Source organism: Mastigoproctus giganteus, chromosome 5, assembly GCF_048544385.1.
Source record: "Mastigoproctus giganteus isolate SK-2022 chromosome 5, ASM4854438v1, whole genome shotgun sequence".
Lineage (NCBI taxonomy): Eukaryota > Metazoa > Arthropoda > Arachnida > Uropygi > Thelyphonidae > Mastigoproctus > Mastigoproctus giganteus.
This window is the reverse complement of record NC_143579.1, coordinates 64,181,369-64,206,093: the sequence shown is the minus strand read 5'-3', so window position 1 is coordinate 64,206,093 and position 24,725 is coordinate 64,181,369. Positions and strand designations below refer to the sequence as shown.

General features: G+C 40.8%; 1 protein-coding gene across 7 annotated transcripts in view; it reads left to right on the top strand.

The window, feature by feature from the left end:
* LOC150085455 (uncharacterized) overlaps window positions 1–24,725 on the top strand; it is a 1,845,429-nt gene that overhangs the window by 1,646,326 nt on the left and 174,378 nt on the right. For all 7 annotated transcript variants that reach the window (XM_090374043.1, XM_090374041.1, XM_090374042.1 and 4 more), the window contains one exon: window positions 22,329–22,442. In XM_090374043.1, the coding sequence (XP_090230169.1) occupies window positions 22,329–22,442 (114 nt within the window). The remainder of the gene's footprint in view (window positions 1–22,328; window positions 22,443–24,725) is intronic.

Here is a 24,725-nt window from a genome sequence, read left to right as displayed (position 1 = left end):
ACCTTGGTTCCAGGGTTACATCGTTTGAATCCGGCGTGTGCAGCCGTGTGCCGCGACCCGTGGATTTCGGAAAGAGGGATCCTAGTGGTTGAGGGGCCCAGCCTTAATACACCACTTTGGCCCATGCTTCGACAAGACGGATGGTCCCGGACCGGCCCGACTGGGATCAATCGGCGGATGGTTCTCACTGCTAGGGTCAACTGCGTTCCAATAAATCTCCCTCCCTTTGGTCCCTGGATGGGATCAAGGCTTATTGGAAACGTGGGTATGGTGCTCCTAAATGAACTTGGCGTCCCATTCATGTATGCGGTACCTGCTAGTTCACGAGTGGGCGTCCCCTCGTAGGGCTCCGTGGTGGGTGAGGTACTTAGGGCATCGAAAATTTTGATTTTACTCCTATGAGTATTATAAATTCAAATTCTTCTGGGGCCCTAAAAAGGCCCCTACCTAATCGAGATGATAACTCAGAAAAACACCTCTGTAAAAAGAGCCAGAACTGAGGATACACCACCATCAGTGACACCGCTCTTCCTCATTCTCCATTCCACCGGAGAACAGTCAATTGGGAAGATGTCACCCTTCTTTATCCAGAAAGGATTAGAAGGGTTGGGAGGGTCACCCAAATCTGTAAAAAGAGTGCGCTGTGGCAACCTTTTGGTCGAAGCTTCTACCACAAAACAAGCGGCAAAAATCATAAACTCTATATCCATATGGGGGTATACCTATCACCGTAACCCCCCACAAAACTCTGAATTCTTCATGAAGTGTTATATCAGAGTGGGACCTTCTTCATGTCTCCGAAGAAGAAATCTGCTTTGAATTAAAATACCAAGGAGTGACAGCTGTCAAGAGAATATCAATACGAAAGGATGAGAATCTTGTCCCTACCCGAGTTCTTATCCTCAAATTCAACACCCCACGGCCTCCAAGTTCCATCAAGGCAGGCTATCTAAACTGCCCAGTGAGGATTTATATCCCACACCCACTGAGGTGTTTTAGATGCCAAAAATACGGCCACTCACAAACATCTTGTCGTGGTAACCCTGTCTGTGCTCGATGTGGTGTTAAAGACCACGAGAGCAAGGAATGTTCAGATTCAAAACCGATCTGTGTAAATTGCCAAGGAGAGCAACCCGCCTACTCTAGAGCATGCCAGAGGTGGAAGGATGAAAAAGAAATCTAAAAACTGAAAACAGAGCTGAATATCTCCTACCCAGAGGCCAGAAAATGTATCCAACCAATAAATAGCGAGAAACCTTCTTATGCCCAGAAGGTTTCTGCTAAGTGCACTATCGGTACACAAACTGAGGTGACCGTGTACCCATCCCAAACCGTGTACAAACTGAGGTGACCGTGTACCCGTACTTGAGAGTAAATGACTCTCAAGGTCCCCGTGTACCTTGAGAGTCATTTACTCCGATTGCACGCTATTTATTGAGTTCAGAAAAGCCCACCAAAAAAACACAATCAGCTGCCACTCCTATATCTGTACCTCCTAGTGCTCCACCACTACCAAAATCAAGTGGTAAAGAAAAGCTAAAAAGTTCGGAAGAGCCACCCGTAACACCAGAATAAGGAGGTACCAGATGAATCAGTCTTGGAACTCTTTGCAGAGGAAGAAATGGACACGGGACAGCGTCCATACTTCCCCAAAAAGGATAAATCCAAAGCCCTCAGCATCTCGGAAGCCGCCTGATGGACCCACCAAGCCAAAATAATGGCTAAATTCCTACAATGGAATTGTCGTAGATTCTGGCGAAATACTGATGACATCAAGGCCCTTCGGCAAAACCACGAGCCAGTTTTCTTTTCCTTGCAGGAGACTTACCTAAAGGCAAATGATGATCCCACCATGCATAACATCACAATTTTTCGCAAGGACAGAATTTCGGATGGTCCTGCTCATGGCGGAGTGGCTATCCTTATATGTTACCAGACCCCAGTTCAGGCCTTGCTACTTACAACCAGCATATAGAGGCTGTTGCAATTCGCCTTGCAGTGGGATTTCTATTAACCATCTGTTCAATTTATTTGCCACATGGGACTGACATCTACCAGGAAGACCTTGATGATCTTGTAACACAGTTGCTTCCCCCTTTCTTACTTCTCGGGGATTTTAAGGGACATAACTCCCTGTGGGGTAGTTCTAGCATCAATAGAAGGGGACGAGTCATAGAGCGTATGCTAAATGACAATGATCTTTCCCTTCTAAATATTGGAACAAACACTTTCTTCCACATGCCTACCTGTAAGTTTTCTGCCATTGATCTCTCTATGTGTTCCCCTTCTCTACTCCCTTCACTCACTTGGGAAGTGGAGGAGAACCCATTCGGAAGTGATCACTTCCCTGTGATAACCTCGTTACGTGGTAACCTGAAAGGAAGACCGTGTCTTCCTTTCAGGTTACTATGGTGGAAGACTGATCAGGCTGACTGCACTGCCTTCCAACATCAGGCAAATTTTGATCTCAGCACCATCAGCCTTTAAACATGCACGAGCCAAAGCACGTAACGTGTTTAAACGTTTAATCCGCCGTCAGAATCAAAAGGAATCGTGGATCCGTTTTACTTCTTCAATTACTCAGTCCACTAGTACTAAGATGGTCTGGGATAAAAAATCGAAAAATGAATGGAAAATATACATCCCACACTTCTTCAATCCTAGATTTTAATGGATTCACTATTGCAGATCCGACTGCAATAGCCAGTTCCCTTGGAGAAACATTCTCTAACATCTCTGCGACATCTTCGTATTCCCCAGAGTTCCTGGTCCTGAAACATAAAATCGAAAAACAGGCACTTAATTTCAGTCTAAGAGCATTTATCCCTACAACGGGTCATTCACTATACAGGAACTGAAAAGAGCTCTCATTCTTTCCAAACAAGAGCTGTTGGAAGAGATGGCATCCTTGGGACCAATATGGCCTTAGTTGCTAATACTCCTAAAAACCAAATAACAACAACAACAGATGGCATCCAATATGAAATGATTAAGCATCTTTCACAAAAATCTACGGATTATCTGCTCTTTCAGCAGCGGACACAAAATTCTTGGGACTCGTATTCGATAAAAAACTGACCTTTCTGGATCACATCCGTCAACTGTGCACAAAGTGCACACGAGGGCTTAATATTCTCCGCTTGCTCTCCTCTACATCTTGGTGAGCAGACCGATGCACCCTTCTGCGGCTTTACCATGCACTTGTGCGATCCAAATTAAATTTTTGGTCCCAGGTATATTCCTCAGCCAGAGACAGTGTCCTTCGATGGCTGGACCCTGTCCATCATCAGACCATCCGTATCGCTACTGGAGCATATCGCACATCTCCTGTCCAGAGCCTATACGTCGAAGCAAACGAACCACCGTTATCGCTTCAACGTAAGCAGTTGTCTTTAAAGTATGCTTTAAAACTGAAATCCCTGCCAGACCATCCTATGTGGCTATCCATTTTTGAGCCACGATGGGAAAATTTGTACAACACCCGTAAGACTGCCAACCGACCTTTTGGTATTCGTCTCCAAGTGCTACTCAAAGAACTTAATATCAAGGTAGACAAGGTTGCCCAAACACCAAAGCAACCCCTTCCACCCTGGCATGCTCATGTCCCGGCATGTGACTTGTCCCTTAGAAATTGGGGAAAGTCAGACACTCCATTGTCTGTCTACCTGCAGCTTTATTCAGCACACCGAACTGAACATTCTGACTTCGCGCCAGTTTACACAGACGGCTCGAAGTCGGAATCATATGTGGGATCTGCTGCTGTCTTTACAGACAGCACTACATCGGAGCAGATTCCCTCTGAATGCAGTATATTTACTGCAGAGCTGCACGCTATAGAGTTAGCCTTGGATTACATTAGTGAATGCCAAAACCAACGGTTCATTTTATATTCCGACTCTCTCAGCGTGTTACAGGCTTTAATAACTGTGAGATATAATTCTCATCCAGTTCTGTCTAGCATTCAGCAGAAGATTCACTTTCTCCGTGAATGTGAATATGATATCCGCTTCTGCTGGATTCCCAGCCACATTGGGATTAAGGGAAATGATTTCGCTGATACTGCAGCCAATCAGCAATTCCCAATAATAATCGCTGCCTGTCAGTCCCCTATACAGACTACAGGCAAATAATAAATCAAAAGATATACTCCCAATGGCAGGATTCGTGGAATAGACAGACTACGAATAAATTATATCAAATAAAGCCTGTAATTGAACCGTCACAGTCTAGTCTGCGCAGGAATCGTAGGGAGGAAGTTGTTATTTCCGGGATCCGCATAGGACATTGTCGTTTGACTCATTCGTTTTTGCTGAGGGCTGATGACCCTCCTATGTGTGAGTCCTGTGGCACAATTTTATCCATGAGACACATTTTAATTGATTGTCCAGATTTTAGCAATATCCGTTTTACCGCTTTTAATCGTCTGACTGAGCCGTGTACACTCAGTTAGATTTTATCCGACAATGACAATGTGTCTGCTGTTTTTAGCTTTTTAAAGTCAATAAACATTTTTGTTTGTATATAAAATTTACATTTTTCTTTTATACCTTTTATACATTTGTTATACATTTTGACATGGTGACCTAACTAATTAGGTCCCTGAAAGTTTAAAATTTTTTATATATGACCTGGTCTTGGCACATTATAGCCTTAGTGGCTAATGCGCCAATAAAATCAAAACCAAACCAAAGCCTTTACATTGAAGCCCACGAACTTCCCTTACATCTTCGGAGGAAAACATTGCTTTTGATGTATGCTGCAAAAATCCGCCATCTTCCCTCTCAGCCTAATTGGAGATGTCTGTACAATACTGAATTGGATTCATTTTACAACAGTAAACCAAACGAAAACAGACCTGCTGCACTTAGACTTAAAGAACTAACTCAAATGTGGAATATAGAAATTGGCAATATATATCAGGACATGACATCGCTTGATCCACTGTGAACAAATATCCGTGCAATTTACGATGACTATTTCCAACAGTGGGAAAAGAACACCTTCTCTCCCTTCAATATCGCACAGTTACATGAAACTCACTCTGCTTCTAATTCACCGGCCTGTAAGATCTATACAGACGTATCAAAAACTGAGACCCAAGTAGGCACTGTAGCAATCTTCCCTTCATTCACCACTTCTGTTTCATTACCTGTAGAATGCAGTATCTTCACTGCTGAGCTTAATGCTATTAACTTGGCTCTAGATCACATTACTCAACTTCTAATTTCGTCTGCCTTAATATACACTGACTCGCTGAGTGCTGTCTCTGCCATAAATAGTAATACCAACTCCTCTCACCCTATAATGAAACAAATCCATTCTAAATTACTTGTGTGTAATGAGTCAAACCAAACTGTGACATTCTCCTGGATCCCTTGGCATTCTGGGATAGCAGATACTACTCTTTTGCAGACTTTTCAAACTCTATATACCGATTATAAACATTATCTGTAAAGCATGTTACAATAGCTGGTCACTAATCTGGAGAGGTTATCCAGGAAACAAACTATACCAGTTAAAACCAGAACCAAAGCTGTGGCTCTCCAGCTTCCATAAAAGCAGGAAAAAAAATTGTTTCTTCCAAAGAAACAATTTTAGGAAAGCTTAGGATTGGGTATACTCATCTCACTCACCTTATCTATTAACTAATGACAGCGCTCCCCAATGTACAACATGTCAAGTACAACTGACTATTCGCTATTTGCTAGTGGACTGTCCCCACTTTCAAAACATCTGCATAGACACCTTTAAATCAAATGCTAATACACAGTCATCAATAAATTTATTGCAGATTCTGAGAAATGATCCTAATAAAAAAGAACTATTTACTTTTCTAAACCAGATAGGAATATATCATAAAATATAGTTATTATTTCATATTCACCATTAGAAAGACACAATATGGCCCTAGCAGCTTATGTGTCGTTAAACTCAACAACAACCACTTATTGAATGGGCAATCTTGAATCCTCTTAATAGCGAACATTTCCCTGTGGTTTGCAAAATATTAACAAATAATATTACACATTACAATAGCCAAAAAAGATGGAGATTTCATAAAGCTGACTGGACAAAATATACAACTCTTGCAACAATAAATGTACAAATAATCACTACTCAGCCAATAGACAATGCCATAACTCATGTCCCAAACCAGATATTAATGGCAGCTGAAGCTACAATCCCTCGGTCTTCTGGAAAGTTTCATAAACATGCCACAACGTGGTGGAATGATGAATGCAGTTTGGCCAAGAGAGAGGAGAACAACAAGGCTTGGAATCTCTTCCGAAAGTACCCCACCTGTGCCAATTTCATAAATTTTAAAAAAGCCAGAGCTAGAGCCAGATATATCTAGCGTAGGAGTAAAAAGGAATCATGGATATGTTTTGCCTCTACAATTAACAGAAATACAGATACTCATACATAATAAAACAGGCCTACGTGCTCTGGATTCATAATGGGAAAATTTATTTTTATTTTGTTACACAGAGCATTAATAAACTACAATAAATAAATTAGCTTTCGGCTGGGTGGCAGCCTTCATCGGATTAAATTACTTGAATGGCAGTTGGAATAGAGATGCACTGCCAGGATGGTGCGTGAGGCACGTGGTTAATTGTTTGTTGATGTTTGTGGCTGTGACGTATGGTGGTGACGTGGCCAGCGTTTGTCTATGGATAGAATTACTGACTCTGTGATGGGGTTAACTTGACAACCACTGTTCCTGTTCAAAGCGGTGTCCGAGCATTTTATATTTAGCTCTGTGATGGGGTTAACTTGACAACCACTGTTCCTGTTCAAAGCGGTGTCCGAGCATTTTATATTTAGCTTTGAACAGGAACAGTGGTTGTCAAGTTAACCCCATCACAGAGTCAGTAATTCTATTCATAGACAAACGCTGGCCACGTCACCACCATACGTCACAGCCACAAACATCAACAAACAATTAACCACGTGCCTCACGCACCATCCTGGCAGTGCATCTCTATTCCAACTGCCATTCAAGTATTTTAATCCGATGAAGGCTGCCACCCAGCCGAAAGCTAATTTATTTATTGTAGTTTATTAATGCTCTGTGTAACAAAATAAAAATAAATTTTCCCACAGATACTCATGTTATATGGAACAAAATCAGAAAACTTAATGGGAAATATCTTTCAGTACCAACTCCACTTATAAACTTGAATGGACAGAAGATCACTAACTCAAAAGAAATCACAAACATACTTGCAACTACTGTTGCAAGTATATCAGCAGTATCAACATATATCCCATCCTTTCAGAAAATGAAATCTGTAGCAGAAAAATACAAGCTAAACTTCAATACCAGCAAACATCCCCCAAACAACCAGCCCTTCGATATTGAAGAAATGCAGAATGCTCTCTGGCTAAGTCAAGGAGGAGTGCAGCAGGACCCAATGGTGTTCACTATCAAATGATATAGCAACTTAGTCAAAAAACTGTAAATACATTACTTAAATTATACAATAGAATTTATATCGAAAACTATTCTCCAAACTCCTGGCATCACTCCCTTGTAATTGCTTTCCCTAAAAGATGATATCATCTTTTTCCTTAAAAGATGATATCCGTTGTAGAGCGGATATCATCTTTTAAGGGCACAAAAGGTGATATAGTTGTACACGTTGGCACTAATGATATTAAGAGTAGGAGACCGGCGGAATTACTTAACAAGTACAGGTCACTGTTGGAAAAAAGCCGTGAATTAGGGTTGAATTTGAAAGTGTCTGCAATTCTGCCCAGACACGATAGGAGGGAGTATATGATGAGAGCCCTGTCGATCAATTGAGCCCTGGAAAGATTGTGCAAGGCTCAAGGGGTAGAATTTTTTTCAGCCTGGTCTGTACTTGTTAACAGGAGAGACTGCTTCTACAGGGATGGGATACACTTAAATAGAAAGGGTGCAAGAATGTTTGCTGATGCTATTGAGGCAGTGTTAGGTGGGTCGGAAAACTGCTAGATTGGGGGGATACAAGGACTAATCGATTAACAGCAGCCACTGGCAGAGGTGAAAGTGATTCTTGCACTGCTTCTATTGATATGAGCAGCAGCCTGGAAAATAAGATGCAGGATATTTCAGAGACTGCTGGGAATCATTGGGGTACAAATAAACACATAGGTTGTGTTAGGGTAGCTAAGAAAAAGAACAGGTGCATGTATACTTGCGTGTACACCAATGCTAGGAGTTTAGTAAATAAATTTGATGAATTTGAGGTATTGCTCAAAACATCAAAGGCAGATATCGTTGGGATTTCAGAGACGTGGTGTCACACAGATATAAGGAATGCAGAACTGGAATTTGGGGAGTACAATATCTACAGAAAGGATAGACAGGATAGGAAGGGAGGAGGGGCTATGCTATTAGTTAAGAAATACATAAAATCCAAGGAAGTGAAGCCAGTCGACATCGCTGGACAGTGCAGTGTCGAGTCAGTTTGGTGTGACATAAGCATTGGGAGATCAAAATTGAGAGTAGGAGAGTGCTATAGGCCTAATGACTCTGATGAGTATAATAAGAAACTGTACAGGGAAATGGAGTGGGCCAGTAAATCAGAGAGTCTTATAATGGGAGATTTTAATTTCCCAGATATTGACTGGAATTTGGGGGCTGGTCACTCACACACTAGCAAGGCTTTTGTGGATTTATTGGATGATGTTTTCTACATCAGCATGTTCGGGAGGCAACTAGAGGGAGTAATACTCTTGATTTGATTATCAGTAGTGATTCTTCATGCATTAAGAATCTGCAGATAAATGAACCACTAGGTGGCAGTGATCACAGTGTGCTGAAGTGGGATTTACTCAAAGAGGTAACTACCATTAGGGGTAAAGGGAAGGGTTATTGCTTTCGTAAAGGCAACTACGATGGACTGAGACAGTATTTAAATTCTATACAGTGAGACCAACTGATGATGTTACCAACAGCAAATTCAAAATGGGAAGCATTCAAAGAATTTATCGTGGAAGCTACTAGCTTTACATACCAACTAAGAAATATTGTTCAAGGTTTAGGCCTAAATGGATGTCAGATGAACTAATGAAACATATGGCAGAGAAGAAAAATGCATGGGATACATACAAATTAACACGTGACACAGAAGCCTATGATAGATACAAGTTGATCTGTAACCAAGTTACAAAGGAGGTTAGGCAGGCGAAGGCAGATTATGAGAAATCTTTGGCAAGGGATGCAAAGAAAAACAGCAAAGAGTTCTTTACTTTTGTAAACTCTAGAAGGAAGGGGATGAATCAGATTGGTCCACTTGATATCGATGGGTCAACTGTTGATGATCCTGCTCAGGTAGCTAACAAACTAAATGAATATTTTGCATTGACATTCACACATGAGGAGTTATTCAGCGAGGGGAATGCCAGAGGTGTATTCAACTCTGGCAGTAAGCTAGAGAACCTTGTAATAACTGAGAGTAATGTGGAGGCGAAATTGTTGAAGATAAACACAAGAAAGGCACCTGGGATGGATGGGATCTATCCAGTTATATTAAAGGAGGCAGCAAAGGAAGTAAGCAAACCCTTAGCCATAATTATGAGGGCTTCCTTGGACTCAGGGGAAGTACCCATGGACTGAAGATGTGCAAATGTGACCCCAATTCACAAAGGAGGATCAAAGGCTGACACAAGTAATTATAGACCTGTGAGTTTAACTTCTGTTCCTGGAAAATTAATGGAGGCACTGGTTAAAGAAGCACTGCAGGATCATCTACACAAGACTTCAGTTATAGCTTGGACACAGCATGGTTTTGTTAAGGGAAAGTCTTGCCTGACCAATTTGATTGGACACTATGATGCAGTCACAAAAGAACTGGATGCAGGGAATAACTTTGATCTTAGAAGGGCTTTTGGTACTGTTGCACATGGAAGACTGCTGCACAAATTGGAGCAGTGTGGCATTGGAGGCAAATTGCTGCTATGGATAAAGTGGTGGTTGAGGGGGAGAAGACAGAGAGTGGTAATCAATGGACACTGCTCATCGTGGACTAATGTTATTAGTGGAGTCCCTCAGGGTTCAGTATTGGGTTCATTATTGTTTTCTGTATTTATAAATGATATTGATGACGGTATATCAAGCTTAATGTCCAAGTTTGCAGACGATACGAAGGTTGGCAGGGTTGTCAAGGACACTACTGAAACTATGCTGCTGCAACAGGATCTGGAAAGGTTGAGCAGATGGGCTGAGAGGTGGCAAATGAAGTTTAACATTGACAAATGTAAAGTACTACATATGGGAAACAGCAACCCCAGAGCAACGTATCAACTCTGTGGTACTACACAGACAGTGGTAGAGAATGAAAGGGACTTGGGGGTGGTTTTGCAGGCAGATATGAAGTTCTCTGAGCAGTGCAGACTTGCTGCAAGAGTAGCTCATGGTGTATTGTCAATGATATATAGGAATTTTTCTAGCAAGGATAAGGAGGTGATTATTCCCTTGTATAAGGTCAGGCCACACGTAGAGTACTGTATACAGATCTGGAGGCCTCATTTCAAGAAGGAAGTAGAGCTGTGGGAACGAGTACAGAAAAGGGCAACAAGATTAGTGAATGGAACAAAGGGGTGCTCTTACGAAGAAAGGCTTAAGTTTTGCAAATTACAGTGTCTGGAGACTAGGCACCAGCGAGGTGATCTGATAGAGGTGTATAAAGCCTTGAATGGTTTGAGCATGCTCAATGCTGATGGGATTCTTCCTCTTGTTCAGAATAATCACCTGAGAGGGCACAAATTCAAATTGAGGAAAGACAGATGTAGGATAGACGTGCAGAAATATGCCATTATGCTAATTATACAATAGAATTTATATCAAAAACTATTATCCAAACTCCTGGCATCACTCCCTTGTAATTTCTTTCCCTAAACCTGACAAAGATCATATTATCTCCACAAACTATCAACCAATAGCTCTAACTAGTTGCCTCGGGAAAACCGTGGAGAAAATGCTGAATAACAGACTAACCTGGTTCTTGAAAAAATATAACTTACTAAACGCAAATCAGTATGGCTTCTGCAAAAAAAGATCATCTCTGGACCTCATGATAAAAGCAGAGGCAAATATTCACAATGCTTTTCTAAGGAATGAGCATCTAATTATGATCAGTCTAGGCATAGAAAAGTCCTTTGACAGTACCTGGCGATATAGCATTCTGAATGATCTCCACAACATTGGTTTGCGAGGACACCTACCAATTTTAATAAAAAATTTTCTGAAGTGCAAAACCTTCCTGTCACAAACATATACTCAGGAAGAAGGAGTTCCTCGGGGTTCAGTGCTAAGTGCGACTTTGTTTACAATCAAAATAAATTCTATCAGAAAAGACATACCCGAAAACAGTAGAAACTTTCCTTTATGCAGATGATGTTACCATTTCATGCCATTCACAAAGCATGAACATGATTGAAAGGCAATTGCAAAGTACAGTTAAAAAAATAGAATTGTGGACAAAAAACAATGGATACAGAATATCACAACAAAAAACAATGGCCATACATTTCTGTAGAAAGCAAAAAGTGCACCCAGATCCAGAAATAAGACTAGAAAACCAGCTGATACCCCTAGAAAATAGTATACCTTTCCTTGGCCTGATTCTGAATAGAAAACTTAACTTTTTGGAACATATCAGATGCCTCCGAACAACCTGTCAAAAAAAACTAAATATTCTCAGAGTTCTTTCTGCAGTGAAATGGGGTGCTGATTGGTTCACACTGCTTCACCTATGCTGTGTTATAATGAGATCAAGACTAGACTATGAAGCCCCTGTGTATAGCTCGTGTAGACCAAGTGTCATCAAATGGCTTGATTCCATACATCATAGTACCTTACGAATTTCCTTAGGAGCATACAGAACATCGCCTGTACAAAGCTTATATGCGGAGACCCATGAGCCTTCACTATATCTCTGGAGGCAAATGCTGCTATTAAACTATGCTATTAAAATCTGAAGTCTTCCTCATCATCCTACTCAGCAATATCTTTTCAGTCCACAGTGGGAGATCCTCTACAGCAATAAACCCACAGTAAATAAACCAGCTGGAATATGACTAAAAGAAATAGTTTCAAAATGGAGGCTAAGCTTTGACAACGTACATAATGATAATAGCATAAGTGTTCCACCATGGCACACTTTCATGCCTAACTGTGACACTTATTTTCAACATTGGGGAAAAAGCACTCTGCCAAATGTCAACATAAAACAGATGCATGCAGCCCACTCATTACAATCCTCTGAATACCTTCAAATATATACTGATGGCTCTAAAACAAATACCCAAGTTGGTGCTGCAGTGGTCCTTATACACACTGTTATCTCACAGCAACTCCCAAATCAATGCAGTAGCTATTCTGCTGAGCTATTTGCCCTACTAATGTCCTTAAAATACATTGCATCATTTCCTCTTCTGAAACATCTCATAATACACAGATTCATTGAGTGCAATACATACTCTCTAACAAAAAGCAGACTCCATCATATCCCATTCTTCACCAGATACAAGCTCATCTTGTGAAGCTCAAAAGCAAAAGAAGGCAAGTAAATTTCTGTTGGATCCCAGGACATGCAGGCATTGAAGGTAATGAAAGTGCTGATCGAGCAGCAAAGAATCCTACAAATACAAACCTAAGACTTTACAAAGTTCCACATTCCGATTACAGACCTATCATAAAACAAATTCTCCATATTCAGTGGTTACAAATGTAACCACTGGAATAAAACATGAACTTCCGCCATGGAATTAGTCTCTGTAAGAATCGGCACGAAGAAGTCATTTTAACCAGACTGCGCATTGACATACACATCTCACACACTTGTACTTACTCACAAAAGCAAATCCTCCACAATGTCTTCACTGTTCTTGTCAACTCACTGTAAAACATTTCCTTACAGAATGTCCACAATACCACATGGCGCAACAATCAGCCTTCCATATCCCTATAAATATTCAGAATTCCCTGACTTTATCACAAATCCTAGGCGATATCAGCATACAAACGGTGATAACTCCAACATTGAAAATATATTTACTTATTTAAAACTAATAGGATATTTTAGCCAGATATAAACAATAATTAAGAAACTTAATGTCACAGTCACATAATACTAATAGATAGGCACAATATGGCCAAAACTGCTTTTGTGCCAAAAAAAAAACCCAACAACAACATACACAGATGGTTCCAAATCTCATTCAACTGTTGGAGCAGCAGCAGTGTTTCCCTCTGCTATCATATCAGCTTCTCTTCCACCAGAGTACAGCAGCCTTTCAGCGGAACTATATGCAATACAATTAGCTCTAGAAAATTTGACTCTTCACCCATCTGCAAAATATTTAGTTTACACCGACTCTCTCAATTCAATTAGAGCAATGCAAAATCCCTTTCATAAGGACCACCCTGTTATAAATAAGATCAGGAGTTTACTGTTGAAAATTGAAGACCACCAACAACTAGCGAAGTTTTTCTGGATTCCAGCACATTCGGGCATTAAAGGGAAGGAACTGGCTGATATTTCTGCTAAAAATCCATCAACTTTAGACTTAACCTCTGTCTTCATTCCAGCTTCTGATTATAATATCATAATTCAAGTAGCATACCATGCACAGTGGACAGAATTATGGCATAAACAAACAAATAATAAACTCTTCCAATTGAAACAAGTTCCAAAATTTTGGCACTCAAGCATTCAGACAGTTCAGTGAGAAGTGGTACTCGCACAGATTAGAATAGGACATACTCATCTAACTCACCTCCATCTACTCACAGGCGATGATTCTCCTCAGTGTCCACATTGCTCGGAATATCTAACAGTCAAACATATTTTGATTGACTCTGCACATTATCAACAACATCAAACTTCAGTATTTCTTTCTCTGGCTAATCTCCGAGAATCGATGACATTAAATCGTATCTTTGGAGATGAGGCAAATATTAATGAACTTTATTGTTTTTTGAAAAAAATTAGAATTTATGATCGAATATAAATAGTTTCTGAGCTGAAATGAAATTGAGATGGCTTCATATTAATTATTATTTATAACATTCCTATGAATAGGCACACTATATCTTTACCACACACATACATGCAACCATCCTGCTTATTCTAGGACATGCGGCTGATGGAATACTGAAAAGAAAATTGTGAAATATAAAATCGAAAATAAAGTAAGTTTTTAAGAATCAAGGAAATTAATTGCTCCCAGTATGACTAAACATACATACACCAGTATTGTGCAAAAATATCAATCAGTGGCCTTACCTAAACTGATGTTACAGTCCCTTTAAACACTTCAATCTCCCACTGGGCTTGGACTGTTCTCTCTCAGCAACAGAACAATATCCCTAAGCAGTTGAACCAGGCAAGCAATACTACTCTTACAGTACCAGCTACATCCCCTTCTCCTCCCCCCAGTGATTTCTTCTACATCAAATAATCAAAGCTCAAATTTAAAAAAGAATATTCAAGAAACATCTATGGATACAATTGACTCATCCAGACAGAAAGACCCAATCTTAGAAATATATGTGGAAGAAGATATGGACACTGGTCAGCCATTCTTCTCAAAAAAAGCCATTCTTCTCAAACAAACTGAAGCCTGAACGCCATAAGCCAGCCCCTCGACGTGAGCACCTGTACGTGGTGAGGGGACCTCCCAGTGATGCTGCTGGTTTTCCAGATTAGCATCACTGGGATCCAACGCCCATACCTTGGTTCCAGGGTTACAACATTGGAATCCGGCGTGTGCAGCCGTGCGCCGCGACCCGTGGAAGCGGAAAGGGGGATCCTGGTGGTTGAGGGGCCCAGCCTTAATACACCACTTTGGCCCCTGCTTCGACGAGACGGGTGGTCCCGGACCGGCTCGACTGGGATCAATCGGCGGGTGGTTCTATACTGCTAGGGTCAACTGCGTTCCAATAAGTCTCCCTCCCTATGGTCCTGGGACGGGATAAAGACTTATTGGTAACGTGGGTATGGTGCTCTAAGCGAACTCGGCGTCCCATTCGTGTACGCAGTACCTGCTAGTTCACGAGTGGGCGTCCCCTTGTTGGGCTCGGTGGTGGGTGAGGTACTTAGGCATCAGACATTTTCTCTTTACTCTTATGAGTAATTTAAATCTTTCAAACCCCTCTGGGGCCTCTACGAGGTCCCTACCTGAAATTGATGAAGATAATGTGTCATCAAAAAAGAAACACCGAACAGAAGCTGCACCACCTCCTGTACCTCGATTCCTTATCATACATTCTACCGGTGAAAAGGAAATAGGTAAAATGTCGCCCTTCTTCATTCAGAAGGGTCTCAAAGGGCTGGCAGGGTCCCCGAAGTCGGTAAAACGACTTAGATCGGGTGACCTTTTAGTAGAAACGTCTTCAGTGCGACATTCAGAATTGCTTCTCCAAGCAACATCTCTTGGGGGCATTCCAATTAAGACGTCACCACACAGGACATTGAATACATCGCGTGGCGTAATTGCCGAGTGGGATCTCCTTGAAACATCTGAAGAGGAGATATGCACCGAACTGAGAGATCAAGGTGTAACAGCTGTTAAGAGGATATTTATGCGCAAGGAGGGAAAATTAGTCCCAACTAGGGTTCTTATCCTTACATTTAATACACCTAAACCGCCTACTTCCATCAAGGCTGGTTATCTGAACTGTCCTGTAAGGCTATACATTCCAAACCCGTTGCGATGTTTCAAATGCCAAAAATATGGCCACTCTCAGATGTCATGTCGTGGATCTCCTGCTTGTGCCCGCTGTGGAGCAAAAGAACATGACACAAAGGAATGTTCTGCCTCGAAACCAGTATGCTTGAATTGTGGCGGTGAACACCCTGCATATTCAAGAGCATGCCAAAGATGGAAAGACGAAAAACAAATTCAAAAAATCAAGACGGAACAGAACATACCATATATGGAAGCAAAGAAACAGTTAACACCAGCAAACACTGGAAAATCTTATGCACAAGCAGTCTTGAGGAAGGTTTCAATTTCGACGCAAACTGATATATCAATATAGCCATGTGATTCTTTTGCACCCCAAGCTAGATACTTGTTGACACAAGCACAGCAAGATAAAGCAGTCACTACTCCCATTTCAATACCAACTAAGGAAGTAGCACCTAAAGGAAAATCACCTCAAACAAAAACCCCACCTGTTATTAGTGAGGTACAGGAGGAAATGGAGGTAAATGAAGAAGCTGAAAGTGTGGAAGAATCTATTCTAGATCTTCATCCGGAGGAAGAAATGGATATTGGGCGCCCTCAATTTCCCAAAGGCAGAATAAAACCCAAAGCGGGTCAATCTAAACCCGCATCACTTCGGAAGCCAGTCAACGGTCCCACTAATTCCAAGTAATAATGGCTAAACTACTGCAATGGAATTGTCGTGGATTCCAACAAAATATGGAGGATGTCAAAATGCTAATGCGCAAATATGAACCTGTTTGCTTTTGCTTGCAGGAAACGTACCTAAAGCCAAATGATGACCCCATATTGCGAAATTTTACTGCTGTTCGTAAAGACAGAAACGGGGATGGCCCGGCCCATGGAGGAGTCGCAATCCTCGTGGGCAACCATACCCCTTTCTCACAAGTTCAATTGAACACTAACTTAGAAGCAGTAGCCATTCGTTTAGCAATAGGGTCTTTACTTACAATATGTTCTATATATTTGCCTCCTGGGACACACATTTCCCAGGTAGATCTCGACGATCTTATTACGCAACTGCCCTCTCCTTTTTGCCTTCTTGGAGACTTTAATGGACATAGTACCCTGTGGGGTAGTGCAGAAACTAATGAATGAGGTCGTATTGTTGAACGTTTTCTCGACAATAACGGCCTGTCGTTACTAAATATGGGAATAAACACCTATTTCCATATGCCTACCCGTACTTTCTGTGCCATCGATCTTTCCATCTGTTCGCCTTCTCTGCTACCTTTGCTTTCCTGGGAAGTGGAACAGAATCCTTATGGAAGCGACCATTTCCCCATAATATCTACCATTGTGAATGGACAACCTTGTCATCCATTTAGAATTCCACGCTGGAAGTATGATGAAGCAGATTGGAGTAAATTTTCACTACTCACTGAATTTGATCCTGTACAAATTCAGCAAGAATCAATTGATGAAGCAGTGAAGTATATCACAGAGTGTATTATCCACGCAGCGGCAACTGCAATCCCAAAAACATCCTCCCGATTTCCACACTTTCCAAAGCCATGGTGGAACCAAGATTGTAAAGAAGCAAGAAAGTTACAAAATCGGTCATGGGGAAAATTCCGACGTTACCCCACCACCGCAAATCTTATAGCTTTTAAACGTGCCCGTGCTAAAGCACGATTTATACGCCGACAGAGCCAAAAGGAATGCTGGGTCAAGTTTACATCTTCAATTAACCAGATGACCAGTACCAAAGTTGTCTGGGATAAAATTCGGAAGATGAAGGGTAAATACAAATCAGCTCCTTCATCTATGCTACAACATAATGGTTGTACATTAGCAGACCCAACTGCTATTGCCAACGCTCTAGGAGAAGTATTCTCCACTATATCTGCTGAAACTTCATACTCTGCTGAGTTTCTAGTGATAAAGAAGAAAGCGGAGAAACAAAAACTTAACTTCCCTTCAAGCAAAGCCGAAACTTATAACCTGCCTTTTAGTGAAGTGGAATTAACCATTGCACTTGCTACCTCGAAAGTGAGTGCCGCAGGGCCAGATGAAATTCAGTATGAGATGATAAAACATCTTTCATCTCACTCTCTAGAGCTGTTGCTACATCTCTACAACCGAATTTATTTGGAGGATCAATTTCCTGTTTCTTGGCGTAGAGCAACCGTTCTCGCTTTCCCAAAGCCAGGAAAAGACCCCAAAATTCCCAGCAACTATCGTCCAATTGCACTGACCAGTTGCCTATGTAAGATTTTGGAAAAAATGGTGAATGCCCGCCTCATATATTACCTCGAGGCAAACAACCATTTGAACAAGATTCAGTGCGGCTTCCGAAGGAATCGCTCCACTTTGGACCATTTAATCCGACTGGAAACAGCGATTCGCGATGCTTTTTTAAAGCATGAACACTTGGTATCAGTCTTCTTTGACATGGAAAAAGCTTATGACACAACCTGGAGGTATGGTATTTTAAAAGACCTCTATTCTTTTGGTTTGAGAGGCCACCTCCCTGTTTTTATAAGGAATTTTTTATCTAAACGACTCTTCCAGGTTCGTGTTAAATCCAGTGTGTCCCGCCTTTTTTGTCAAGAGGAAGGAGTTCCCCAAGGCTCTGTCCTCAGTGTTACGCTGTTTGCAGTCAAAGTTAACTCCATTACAAAACAGCTTCCTCCATCAGTAAATAGTGCCTTGTACGTTGATGATTTTAGTATTTTTTGTTATTCCTGTAGCATGAGAGTTATTGAACGACAATTGCAACAAGCAGTCAATTACCTTAGTTCCTGGGCTTTAACTAATGGGTTTAAGTTTTCTTCCCAAAAGACCGTTTGCGTGCATTTCTGCCGCAAACGGAATCTACATCCTGACCCGGAACTCAGACTTGGACAAAATCCAATTCCTGTGGTAGCAGAAACAAAATTTTTGGGACTTATCTTTGATAAAAAACTGACATTCCTACACCATATTCGTCAGCTTAGAGCAAAATGCATGAGGGGTTTGAACATGCTCAGTGCTATCTCCTCCAACTTTTGGGGAGCAGATAGAAGCACATTATTGCGTTTATACCGAGCACTTGTTCGCTCTAAACTTGACTATGGTTCCCAAGCTTACTCTTCTGCTAGAATTTCTGTACTCCGGTGGCTTGACCCAATCCACCATAAAGCCATTCGGATTGCCACAGGGGCTTTCCGTACTTCGCCTGTCCAAAGTCTATACGTTGAAGCCAATGAACCACCATTGATGCTTCGACGTCAGCAATTGTCGCTACAATATGCTATAAAAATAAAATCCCTGCCTGACCATCCCACGTGGACATCTATTTATATGCCACGGTGGGAAAATCTATATAATACGCGTAATATAATACTGCCAGTCGGCCTTTTGGTATCAGGATTCAAGAGCTGGTTCATGATATTGGCTTCACGTTGGACAATATATCAACGTCAGTCAAGCAAGATCTTCCCCCTTGGAATATACGATCTCCGTCTTGTGACTTCAGTTTTAGGAGTTGGCTGAAAGCTAACACATCGCCATGTATATATCGGCAACTCTTTGCAACACACCTTGCCGAACACTCTGACTTCTTGCCGGTATATACAGATGGCTCGAAATCTGAAGAGTTTGTGGGATCTGCTTGTGTCTTTCCAAGTAAAACAATCTGTAGTCGTATTCCAAGTGAATGTAGCATATACACTGCAGAGCTACACGCAGTAGAACTGGCCTTGGATCATATAAAAACCCACCACTACCAAAAGTGCATGCTATATATGGACTCTCTAAGCGTATTACAGGCCTTATCCAATGTAAAAAGCACTCACCCAGTGTTATATCGGGTGCAGCAACTATTACACTCCCTTTTAGAGTTAAATTTCGATATTCGCTTTGTTGGATCCCTAGCCATGTTGGTATCAGAGGCAATGACTTAGCTGATGCAGCAGCAAAATCAGCAACGCCACAAAGTCGCATCCGCTTGTCAGTCCCCTATACAGACTGCAAGCAACTGATCTACAAAAAATTATGCGCGCGTTGGCAAGAATCTTGGAATGGGTGCCCTACCAACAAGCTGAATGAAATTAAGCCTGAAATAATGCTTTGGCATTCTAGTCAGCGCAGGGTCCGACGGGAGGAAGTAATTCTTGCTAGGCTACGCATAGGACATTCTCACCTGACGCATTCGTATTTGCTGAGGGCTGATGATTGTCCTGTGTGTAGACATTGTAAAGCAATTTTAACTATCCGTCATATTTTAGTCGAATGTACATATTTTAGTAATGAACGCCGTTCGTGTTTTAACCATCTGTCTGAGCCCTATACACTCAGGCAGATTTTATCAGACGATGACAATGTGTCAGATGTATTTAGATTTTTACAACTGATTAATCTACATAGTTTTATTTAGGTTGCCCTAATATTTAACATATTGTAAATGTTTTATGCCATATTTCTGTGCATAATATATTAACTAGATACGCTATTTTATATTTTTACATATTTATATTTTATTACCTTAGACTTGGCGCATGATAGCCTTAGATGCTGATGCGCCATTAAACTTCTAATAACCAACCAACCAACCAACCATAAGCCAGTCACATTAAAAAAAAAAAACAGTCATATACAGCTTCTTCTACTAAATACTAACCCTTGAAATCTCCAGTATCTCGCTTTCCAGGCTGCTGCTCATTCCAATAGAAGCAGTGCAAGAATCACTTTCACTTCTGCCAGTGGCTACCATTAATCTATTAGTCTGTGAATTACCCCAAGCTAGCAGTTTTCCGACCCCTCTAACAATGCGACCCGGGTGCCAAGCGAATTCGAGGTCAGGCGTTTTGAGTGCGAATTAAATAGCGATCTTTCTCAGAGATAAAAGTTCTTTTTAAATTATATCGTTTTCTTTCAGCAGTTCATTTATAAATCAGTTCTCCACTTGGAAAGTCTCAAGTAAGAACAGAGAAAGGAAATTCACCTTTCTTTTTTGTTATACTGTATATAATTACATTCTTTATTAACAACTAACGCTTCTAACCTCTTGGCCTCCTTGCAGCACTGCTCCTGCCTCCCCGTGGCAGGGCCAGAAACCTAGGAGGGAAAGGTAACCCCTCAGGCCAAAAAGGAGCTAACCATGAGCAGCCTAGGCACTCATCTAGTACTGTCAGCAATGCTGACCATGAAATTGCATATGACGGAACAAAGACAAAAAGGTTGTGGAAGGACACAGAACAACAGGAATGCCCATGATTCCTTATTTTGCATTCTCTTTCAGACAAATCTGTTAGCACTCTATCACCATTTCTTATACAAAAATGTCTGGAAAATGTGGCGGGCTCACACAAAATGGTGAGAAGACTCAGATCCAGTGGCCTATTGGTGGAAACTGCAAGTTGCACACATTCTGAGACTTTGCTGAAATTAACAACATTTGTAAGACTACCCGTATCATTCATCAGATCCCACTCTGCAATTACTCCCTTGGAGCTATTTAAAGTTTCATGTGGGGCGACCTGTAAACCAGGTGGGAAGGAGCAGTAGTACATAGCACACACTTCTTGATTAGACCGGGGTTCGAGCCTGTCACCACCAAATATGGAGGATGCGGAAAGGTCAGGGAATGACCACCGCATATTCCCGGAGCAATATGGCCTTAGTTGCTAATGCTCCTAAAAACCAAATAACAACAACAACATCATCCCCATTTCAGCTTCTAACTGTAATCACATCATAAAGAGCATGTGTAGTGGAAAGAGCTATGGCAGACCCAAACTAATAATAAACTTTATTAGTTGAAACAGGATCCAAAGCTTTGGAAATCTAGCATGAAAGCAATGTGAAGAGAAGAAGTGCTACTTCCACAGGCATGAATCAGACATACATATCTGACTCACCTCCATCTACTCACATGTGAATATCGTCCTCAGTGTCCACTGTTCAGCACATTTAACAGTCAAACGTATTCTTCTGATTGACTTCCCTCACTATCAACTGGACAGAACATCCGCCCTGTTGTCCCTGACAAATCTTCGAGAACCAATGACGTTACAACATATTATTGGTGATGATGCAAACATCAACGAATTTTTCTGTTTTCTGAAAAAAATTGGATTATATGATAAAAATTCTAAAATATCTCTGTAAAGAAAACAGTGGTTACACCTGAATTTTGTTTTTTAGCATTTTCCATTGAATAGGTACATTATAGCCACAGTAGCTTATGCACCGTTAAACCCTCATAACACACACATCGTACCCATTTTTACTTCATAACAGGTGAGGATCTCCTCAGTCTGTCTGTTATACCCTACTCACAGTAAACTATATCATCCTTAACCATTTTTCTGCTATTAGAAATCGTTTTATAATATTAAGTAGAATAATAAAAATTAGTAATCAAAGTTGTTGCATCTCATTCACTTTCATCATAATTCTCAGAAACATTGTTGTAAAATTCTACATATATTTTGAAATGTAATAATGTAAAATAATAACAAAAAAGTCACAGGAGACTTGATGGACTGGTAATTTCTAATAATGTATTGCATTTTATTTTTTTGAATGAATCATTTCATTTATTTATTATCATAAAAATTGCATTCTGTCATGTCAATTCTGTAAAAGGTTTGGTTATTTCATGGATTTATCATTTTTAGGGTCGACCTAAGACAGAAGCTGAAAAAATCCAAGATGAAGTTCAACGTCAGGTTGCCAAGTGTACCTGTGTTCATCGCTTCAAAGTATATCAAGTTGGGGAAGGAAAATACAGAGTAAGATTTTAGTTTGTTATTTTAACAAAAATGAAGGCTTCATCTATAATTTTTAAAATGAAAATTATTTATTCCCATTACACTTAATGAATATTATTAAAATTATATATGAGGCCCCTATATCCATACAGAGTGTGATCTTTTACAGCATAAAAATCTTTGTTTGAATCAGTAGTAATTGTATTCCAGTTCAAATCATTATATGGCCTTTGATTAGCTGGATGGTTAATAATGCTTATCAAGTGTTTATAATAACTTATATATTTTTGCCAGGTAAATTATATTGAGACTGTAATGTTGTTTTTCTTTTTAATTTTAAAATTTTCTAGATAAAATTTTCTGAATAGTATAAAAATAATGATTTCTAAAATGTTATTTACATAATAATATGATATAAATTTGATTTCTGTACATAAAAGTAAAATTTTATTTTCATTTCTGTGATTAGCATTAGTAGAGACATATGATGCAAGAAAGCAAGCTTATACAGTGTCAGCCAAAAAAAAAATCCCCCATTTCACTTCTCCATTCCTCTAAAAGTTTGTCCAGTTTGTCCTTGAATTTATTTAAGCTATCAACTTTCACAATGACAGACGGAAGTTTGTTCAAGCAATCAACCACCTGCCAGATAAAGGCAAATTTCCACACATTAATTCTACAACTGTCTTTACTCAATTAGAATTTATGCCCCCTCAAGTGCATAATCTGAGCAAGAGGAAGAATCTCATCAGCATTGAGCTTGCTCAAACCATTCAAGGCCTCAACTCAATCAGATCACCTCACAAGTCCTTGAGGTTGTCACAGACATTCTCACAGATATGCCAGACAAGCTGTACTTGTTACCTGGTTGTCTAAAACACTGATGGAACTGATATTCTGGTGACATTCAATTCAAGTGGACCCAATTTCACCAAAGTCCTGACGGTCTCTGAGAACCAAATCCTCTACTTGCATCTTCAAGGTGGTGGGACTGTTAGTAATCCTGGGTATAACCTCCATGCACAAGCACACGGTGGGTGACCATCCAGTTGTGAACCATTGTATGCAGGGGTCAAGGTGTGCTGCCCCTCTGTATTACCAGGCAATACTAGGTGGTAGATGACTCTCATCAACTGGTGCAATACCACCACTTTGCTTATTGGAGGCTTGAAGTGATGGAACTCATGTTCCATCACTTCAAGCAGATGGAATCCTCTGCTTGCACCTTCACAATGGTGGGACTGTTAGTAATCCTGGGTATAACCTCCATGCACAAGCACACGATGGAAGACCACCCAGGTGTGAACCAACGTAAGCAGGGGTCGAGGTGGCGCCCACACCACAAGGAGGAATGCTGCCCCTCCGTGTTACCAGACAGTACTAGGTGGTAGATGACTCTCATCAACCAGTGCAATACCACCACTTTGCTTATTGGAGGCTTAAAGTGGTGGAACCCATGTTTAGTCTCCAGAGCTAAGTTCCGGTCAACCCTTCCCCATCTCTTCCACCATGCAGTACGATTGATGACTTTTGAGGTTATGATGAACGTCGTGGCGAGATCCAATGTTCCTTACATTTCAAGGATACAGCTCTAAAACGGTGTTTGCAGGTCGGCCACTAGTTAGTACACCGGACTGAACCTATTGGTAACTCTAGGAAGCTTCCGGATCAGCTAGTGTATAATCTTGCATAATCTTGTATAATAGAGTAAGCTTATCTATGAAAAGATCTAAACCTCCCAAACACTTCCTAGTTCATTTCACAAATATACGAGGTCTCAATTCTAATCTGAACCATGTCCATTTCCACTTGCAGTCTGCCAAACCCCATGTACTTTTTTTTTGACAGAATCTGAGTTACGGTTGATTCGACTACTGCTCATCTCAGTTGCCCTACCTATTTGCTGTATGATTCCTTTCGCCTCAAAGGTAGTACTTGTGCTTATGTACTTCCCAATATTCCCTGTCAGACTCTTGTTAATTTGGAATCTCCTCTTTTCGATCTTCTCTGGCTTAAAATCTCTCTACCTCATTGTGTCAAATTCATCTGTTGTCTCTACTGTTCTCCCAACTCCACTTGGGAGAACAGTAATATCACTTGGAGCTCTTTGACTTCCTCTCTTTGCAACTTGACTTTCTGCAGTCCAACTTTCCTAACAGTGAGGTAATTTTCCTTGGTGATTTTAATGTTTACTACTCCAGCTGGCTTCCGCTTTCTAGTCACACCAACGATGCTGAGGCTTTTGCAATTACTAATGACTTTGCACAGATTGTTCATTTACCTACAAAGGCGCCTCCGTAGCCA